The 8,099-nt window shown below is 34.3% G+C and overlaps 2 protein-coding genes across 2 annotated transcripts; one reads left to right on the top strand and one right to left on the bottom strand.

Moving 5' to 3' along the window:
- Window positions 1–3,462: 3,462 nt before the first annotated feature.
- LOC101967752 (keratin-associated protein 14) lies at window positions 3,463–3,954 on the bottom strand. Its single transcript, XM_005323547.4, has one exon. The coding sequence runs from the start codon at window positions 3,952–3,954 to the stop codon at window positions 3,463–3,465; it is 492 nt and encodes a 163-aa protein (XP_005323604.2).
- A 2,970-nt stretch (window positions 3,955–6,924) lies between these two features.
- Window positions 6,925–7,377, top strand: Krtap15-1 (keratin associated protein 15-1). Its single transcript, XM_040287185.2, has one exon. It carries the CDS (start codon window positions 6,925–6,927, stop codon window positions 7,375–7,377), a length of 453 nt encoding a protein of 150 aa, XP_040143119.1.
- The last annotated feature ends 722 nt before the right edge of the window (window positions 7,378–8,099 follow it).

Raw genomic sequence — 8,099 nt, forward strand, 5'->3', positions numbered from 1 at the left:
AGATGCTGTTCATGCAAAAGTGTCTGAAGCCTCAATAAAATTGTTTGACATAGCTCTGCCTAGGATCATTGTGAGAGCATGCAATATGGCAGGAAATAATTCCAAACATACAATTTTAACTTAACATTCAATCATTCCCATGAGAGAGACAGATTATATTCTATAGATATTTGCATATACAAAGGAAAGGAGACTAAAAATGTATTTGAAACTTGGCCAAAGTTTTAGATCAAAGGCTCTGAATTCTAAAACGAATCTTGTTTTGTGGCTCTTTCCTGAATTTTGTTTGTGAATATATAAATCTTAGATTAACCAAGGAGTCTTTTGTACTTCTGACACTGTGAAAATTATTTCAACAGAATAGATTTAATCTAGTACTCCATCTCTTTGATTAGCCTCACAAGTAGTATCCATAATAAATAGTAAAAGTAAAAATAAATTTAGATTAATGAAAAGAGCATCAATGATGTTAAACCAATTTATTTAAAAAACAATTATTCCACACTTGTATAAATCTGTCAAAATGAATTACGCTATCATATATAACTAAAAAGAACAAATAAAAAAAGAAATAAGAAAAAAATAGCTCAAATCTATGATGACTTGCAGACTAAATGAAGAAAAAACTATAAATCAAAACCAGAAATCAAAAAGGAGTTGTTCTTTACAAAAGAAAAATTGTATTAACTATTACACCAAATGATATATAGATAGAGAAATATTTGATGGCATCTCAGAAAGAAATTGCTATAAATTCAGATGATAAATCTTATTGAAGTAAATTATTATTAATAATTCTTGCATTTTTGTTGTCTTAAATCTGATGTCATCTTCACCAAAATTTGTGATTTTTATTATTACCAAGACAACCAGTACGTGCATGCATCTTCAATGTTGAGAGTTGTAAGCGACTTTACATTAGTGAACTTTACACTGTGAAATTTCCACAGCTTTAACTGGATTCTTTGGACCATATAAAAAATGATAGTCATTGGAATTCATTTTATATTTGAAACAGCTGAGAGTCTTTTGTGTGTGCGTGTGTGTGTGTGTGTGTGTGTGTGTGTGTGTGTAGTGGGGATTGAACCCAAGGTTGCTTAACCACTGAGCCATATCCCAATTTCTTTTCAAATTTTATTTAGAGACAGGGTCTTTCTAAATTAGGTCCTTGCTAATTTGCTGAAGCTGGTTTTGAACTTGTGATCCTCCTGCCTCAACCTCTTGAGCTGTTGGAATGACAGGTGTGAGTCATCCACCCAGGTCATTTAACAGTCTTGATATGAAACTTACTTATTTTGTCATATCCATGTCTCTCTTCTGCTAATGACGGGGCATATTATCATTTTTTTTTATTTTTACATGCACAAGAAAACTTAGAATTTAATATGAGTGAAAATGTTTTCAAAATTATTTAACCTAAAAGAAGATTTATGTATCAAAGTAAAATATGAATCAGCATTTGCAATTTCTAAGGACAGGTCATCATCTTTGGAAGCATTTTTCTTAGAACTTTGTGTTTGAAGTAGAGGTGGATATTTGTTTGGTAAAACTTTGTCTTTTATTTTACATGTGGCCACTTATCGTGGATAAAAAGATAATATTGTCCTGATGAATAATAACATCATTAATTTCCTGTGTAATCTATGTACTTACCATCTACTTTCTTTTGGTAGTAGAAATTCAGTATTTTTTTTTTTTTTTTTGTATTTAGAAACGAGTTTTTCTTTTTTGCCCATTTCTAAATAATATTTAAAGAGAAAGGTGCTATCAAAAATGAAATAAATAGTTTCAGATTTTAACAATACATCCCCAATCCACTGAAGAAAGACCATTTAGATTATTCTTTATATGCTCTGAAGCAGCATCAGCTTGGTGCTCACTCATACTTCATCCATCTAACCTGTTTCCCACTACCTCCACCTACTGGTGGTTTGGTGTATATCGATGCATCTTTCCTGGAGTGGAGCTTGTCTCCCTAGTTAGCATAACTAGGTTAGAATAACAATGAACCTCCAAGTGGGTCATTTGTTTAAACCTGCAGGTTGTCCTATCCATTGTATATGAGTGTAATTTGTTTTCCAAGTGATCCCTCTACATGCTGTCTTTGAACAAAAAGTGATCTATTTTGTTCAGGAAGGTTAATAAAGAGGGATGCCTGTCCATTTTCAGCTTCAACAATTGAGTCAAGTCCAAAGGTGTTATTGTATATACATCTTGTATTCTTCCAGATGAATGAATCCATGGCGGAAGTAAAGTGGAAGTTCTTTAAACCTACTGCCACTTGGGCCAATGAAATTTTTATTGATTATAAATAAAATGTAAAATTATCAAATGGGACTAAATATTAAAACAAAATAATAAACCAAGACACAGAGTGATCCTGTGGGTAAAGATCCACATCACCTGAACCCCCGAAATGTTGTCACCTGACCCCCTAAAGGATTTTCCTTGACATAAATGATAAAACAAGTTGGGACATCACTGATGGCTCAAGTGTTACCAACTGTCTAGATATTCTTCAGAATGCTGCAACAATAGACTATTTACCTTGTTTTTGAAGAGTTTTTTTTTTCAAAAAAAACAACTAGAAAAACACAAAAAAAATGGGAGTTCCTCAAATTTATAAAATGGATTATATGGAAAAATGTTTGGCTTATTGACTTAAAAAGTCTTAGAATATGTTAAAGATTTCGTTTAGAAACTGGATTTTTAATCTGGCAGTAAGGCTAGCAGAATCGAAGCCCTTGCTGAATCTAACTCACTGTCATCTAACTTCTTTTTGGATACCTTCATTACAATTTCCCATGCATTTTAGAACATATTTTTTTGTGAGTAATCTTTCTTCCAAAATTAAGTGACAGAGACAATTTAATACTCCTTGCAAATTATAACCATTTAAATATTGGAGTTTTAACTCTCTACCTAGTAATAAGCCAGGTATGAGTATGTTGTTTTGAAATTGTATGTCTTCATCTCTCATGCAAAAATATTGAGTGAATATAAAAGATGAAAAAAAAATCTTTTGAATCAAAAAAATGATTATACTCTTTAAAGTTTAAAATGTTAAATGATAAGTAGAAGATACATGAAAACCCAGACACATATTTAGAAAGAGTTTTAAAGGAAAAGAAAATACTAACACGATAGAAAGATAACATAATTTTATTTAAACTTACAACACTCTTTACTTTGTAAAATTTATATAACTAGGTGGCCCATGAAGAAAGAATTATGCTTCAATTATTGCAAGCCTATCTAAATTTTTTTTTTTAAAAAAGAAGTTTTAACATCTATCTCCAAAGAATACATTTCCCAATTACTGGAATTCAAGTTATTCCTAATTCACGGGGGTAAACGTAGAAGCAAATTTTTAGGCTGATGACAGAATATATAGGAGATCAAAAAACAGCATGGATCTTAAGATAGTAAGGTTTTAAATTTCTCTTCACCTAATACATATGATTAGTAGAAGCCAGATCCACAGGGCAGTTGGTAAGAAGCAGACTGGCAACTTCTGGAGGAGAAATAGGAGGGACGGTAAAAGTTAGATCCATAATTTAGAGATGAGAATGTGTGAGGAGCACAACCCACTGACTGGAACCCTCTGGATCCAAAGCCACAACCAACAGACTGAAAGCCCCTGGACCCGAAGCCCAGAGATCCGGAGAAAGTTGTGTGGCAGGGATGGCAGAATGTGGAGGACCTCTGGTGGTAGCAGGACGTCTGGCAGGGCTTGGACACCACACAGGATGTCTGGCAGCTGGTGGGCTCACAGCAGGTCTCCTGACAGCCACTGGAGAGAGAGGAGCCCAGCTGGTGGGTGACAGGAGTTTGTAAAACAGGGCAGTAGAATGCGCTGCTGGGGCCAGAAGAGCCGCAGGAGCTGTCCCGTTGTTGCAGGTAGCCCCCAAAGGAGCGGGAGGAGTAGCTTCCAGAACAGCAGTTGGAGGACATGTTGACAGGAGGTAGAACTTTAGATGACAAGGTTCTCAGCTGGAATGCCACTTCTTGGACTGGCACATTTATATACCCTTTTCACTGGGTGTGGTGTCAACCCCGTGGTTCATGAAAACAAGTTACCTGCAGGTTTTAATTGAACTGTGGTTTTACAACTGTAAAATGCAGTCAAGTCTGTGGCTTTGGACTTCAGGTAATAGTGTTGAACTTCAAAGCTATTATTCATCTTCCCTTAGCAAAGGTCACCCTGAAGATCACTCAGAGAAGTACTTTAGAGGTAGACAGGATCTGGGTGGGGGAAGCTGGCTTAATTAAAAATAATTGCAACCCATTTCACAATCAGAATTCTTGACACCCAACTAGCAACGTTGTTAAGTTACCTATTCATAGTTATGTCTTTTGAACAACAGCATAGGTTGATTGTCGTGCACAGTGTCAAGCTTACTAAATGAAAGGTGTCACCAGAAAGCAGCTATGCTGATAGGCAGAATGTGTAAGCTTTTTAAAAAATCAGACTTCAAATTGAAAGGCTTTGGTTAACGATTTACTGAAAGATTCCCTGGTTTCCCAGCTTCTGCTTGAAACTGTGGACCATTCAGAGCTAAAAGCCAATCTTAGTTGTTTCTTCTCTTTTTTTATTTTTGCATATGTGTGTTAACTGTGATGTTAGCCTAATAGCACACATAAGTTACTTTATGGTATTTTGAAATGTTAGAGATTATTCATCTAAATTACTGAAAATAAAGCATTAAAAATAAGAACAAATCATGAGACCAAAATGCCCAATGTATTTCTATCTCTAATCAGAGTCACTGTTCCACTAATAGGATTTCTCAGAATCTGGAAAATATTCTTGTTCTAAAGAAAATATAAAATAATTGTTAGACCAAAGAAACCATCTTAAGGAGATTCTTCCTTTGCCTCAGAAAGCAACATACATCAATTTGATTTAAATTGTTTCCAGGTGTTTCTGACAAGGATTACAACATTTCTAAAAGAAGGGCCAAATTTCTTTTCCTTCCATGACTTGTGATCCTCGTCTACGTAAGACTGTAATGAAGACTGATACCTGGAAGAATAAGAGAGATGGAGAAGGTTTATCTTGCTGTGGCTTATGAGCTGTTTGATTTGTTTGTTTCATAGAAAAGTTTTTCCTTTTCACTTCTTATTCCAAACAAAAGTGTTTGGATGCAAAAGCATCCTCTTTTTTTTTTTTTTTTTTTTTTGAGAAACGAATGCTCAAAATTACTTAATGTATGATCTCACAGAATATTTTTTCTACAGCAATATCTTATATAAAAGCAAATAACATTGAAGCAAGCAAGCAAATTCAATTAAGATCAGTTAAATATTTATGTGGTATTTTGATGTTCAATATTTTATTGACAAATGAAGCAGATATGGAAACTACTAAAATGCTTCTTTCGATTCATAATTAAGAGACCTACTAAATAAAAAATGTTTATTTTAGAAACAAGGGATAGCTATGTTATCTAATAAATGAAACCATTGTGTCAACTCAAGCTGTTCAGATTCATAAAGTCCACATTTCAGAAGAAAGTTTGGCAAAAATCTCCATATTCTATTAGACTGGAATTTTCTTGATTATACCCTGATTGCAAATTCCCAGGACACTCAAGATAGAAATCTCATTAGTTGCAGTAGCAGATAATTTTAAATTTTTCCTTAAAATGTCCACCTAGTAACCCTAATTCTTCATAGAATATGTCTCAGCTCATTGTGATTAGAAAATATTATTAGTTTTGAAGATAGATATCCTAAAATGTTTTACCATTCCCATAGGCTATACACTATCTTTATTTACATTTAGCTTTGGTTAACTTTATGGGAGAGTCCAGAAAAATCCTCAGGCTACCAAGTCCTATAAGATAAACATTCATGACTTGATGGATGTATTACATCAGAGATCCCTCCCCCAACCGTATTTCAATTCATGAAGATCATTTATAACTATGAATTTTTCAAATCCCTGATTCTTCTGTGAAATCTACGCAAGATGGACACATTTGGCATTTCTCATTTTCTTAATCCTGCATAGTAAATTTTTTACATTGTGAGGGGAAAAAGAATAAAGTTCTATACTTTTTGTATAGTGCTCATTATTTTCTTCTCAATAAATCAGTGACACCAAAACACATTACTTAAACATTGTACAAGTGGAGAGTTTTATATAACCAAGTTTATGAAGTTCATTAATGACTTCAATCAAGAGACAAATGAAAGAGTTGGGGATATAGTTTACTGGTAGGCTTAGCATATACAAGGCCCTGGGTTAATTCCTCAGCATCACACACACACACACAGAAAAATAAAATAATTAACCTTCAAAATATTAATAAAAACTTGGACCCTTGGATCTAAATATTCACATAGACAAAATTAATTTCACTATTTATATTATAAGAAAACTAAACCTGAATTTATTATCTACTTATTTATTATCTATTTATTTAGCATTATTACCAGTTAAGGTTAGTGGGTTGCTTCTTTCATAATTCCCACAAGATTTGGGAGAAATACGATTTCTTTTTTCTATTCTCCATTAAGTTCCCAAACTTGAAGCAGTATAATTGTCTCCCTTATACTACAAAGCATCTTTGCTATTTTTGCTATGTTATCCATTTTACTTAGTATCTTGAAGAACAGGATGAATAAAGTCCCAGTCTTATAGATAGAATCATGGTGGTTTTCATGAGAAATTACATTTTTGTTTCATGAACAAGTGCTTTGAAAAACTAATGGTATCGTTTCATTTAAAAGTTTGCATTCATATAAAGATCTTTGAAGACTGATGTATTTCATTTTTATTGGAGCCTAATTAAATATTCTTATTAAAATAGGCACATGCTACACCCACTTCCAGGGTATATAAGTACCCAGTGTCGAAGGTGACATTTACCTGAGACTCCTCACTGCAGCTCAGCTGAACTCAGAACTCCTGACAAAATGTCTTACAACTGTGGCTCTGGAAGATTCTCCTCCCAATCTCTTGGACATTACCTGAGGTACCCAGTTTCCCAGTATAACTCCTTCTACCCCAGTGATGTAGCCTGCTCTCCAGGAACCTACCAGCTGGGTTCCTCTTTCTATGGTGGCCATCAGGAGTCTTACTCTGAGCCCATCAGCTATGAAACATCCTGCCCTGGAACCAGATCCTACCAGACATCCAGTTATTGCCCAAAGAACTTCATTTTCTCCAGTCCCTGCCAAGCAAATTACTCTGGATCTCTTGGATGTGGTAGCTCCGGCCATGGATCTTTTGGATATGGAAGCACTGGGTTCCAGTCTGTGGGATGTGGGTCCAGCTTCCACCGTCCAGCTTACTTCCCTTCCAGGAGCTGCCAGTCAACTTGTTTCCGCCCCGCCATTGGCTCTCACTATTTTGGATCATCCTACTGAATATTCCTGATCCTCTCATGATTATTTCTGCACTTTATGGAACTTTAACTTTCCACTTGTCCCATACCTGTGATTGCTGACCATTTTCACCACTAGGATTCACCGTCACAGTCTCCTGGAAGTGAATAATTTACTGTGGACTAAGTGGTTTGGGTCTATGATCTTTCTTAAATTTGACATGGGATTGATCTTGAATTTTAATTTTCATGCCAATGCTTAGAATCAATTCTGTTGTCATCTTTCTGAAATTCTTCTCTTGTTTATTTTCCCTTCATACAGTGATTCTTCATTAGGCTATTTTATTTAAAATTTAAAAAATTCTCTAACATGAATTATGGCATTTCATTTTCTTGTATTAATATGATGATTCATTTATTAAATAAATCCCATACTTTCAAAAGCCTTTAGTTTTTGTTTTCCCTGTTTCATGTTTCATTAATATTTTTTGGACACGAAAACAGGAGTTTTCAGAGAAAATTCAAATATATGACACAACTATGTCATATATGTCATATATTAAGAGATTTATGTCTTCTCATGAGTACAAGTATTCATATAATTGCATCAGAAATTTTGCTTCCAGAGAGGCATTCATTGACAAGAGTATGTATTGAGCTGCTTTGTACAACAGACATTGTTCTGAACAAAGACACAAATTATCTGTCTTCAAGAAACTCACACAAATAAAATTCTAACTTAACATCATGTGACAAGTCAATAAT

This window comes from Ictidomys tridecemlineatus, chromosome 3 (assembly GCF_052094955.1).
Source record: "Ictidomys tridecemlineatus isolate mIctTri1 chromosome 3, mIctTri1.hap1, whole genome shotgun sequence".
Classification (NCBI taxonomy): domain Eukaryota; kingdom Metazoa; phylum Chordata; class Mammalia; order Rodentia; family Sciuridae; genus Ictidomys; species Ictidomys tridecemlineatus.

Coding starts and splice junctions, on each gene's coding strand:
- LOC101967752 (XM_005323547.4), bottom strand. CDS start 3,954: ATGTCCTCCAACTGCTGTTCTGGAAGCTACTCCTCCCGCTCCTTTGGG.
- Krtap15-1 (XM_040287185.2), top strand. CDS start 6,925: ATGTCTTACAACTGTGGCTCTGGAAGATTCTCCTCCCAATCTCTTGGA.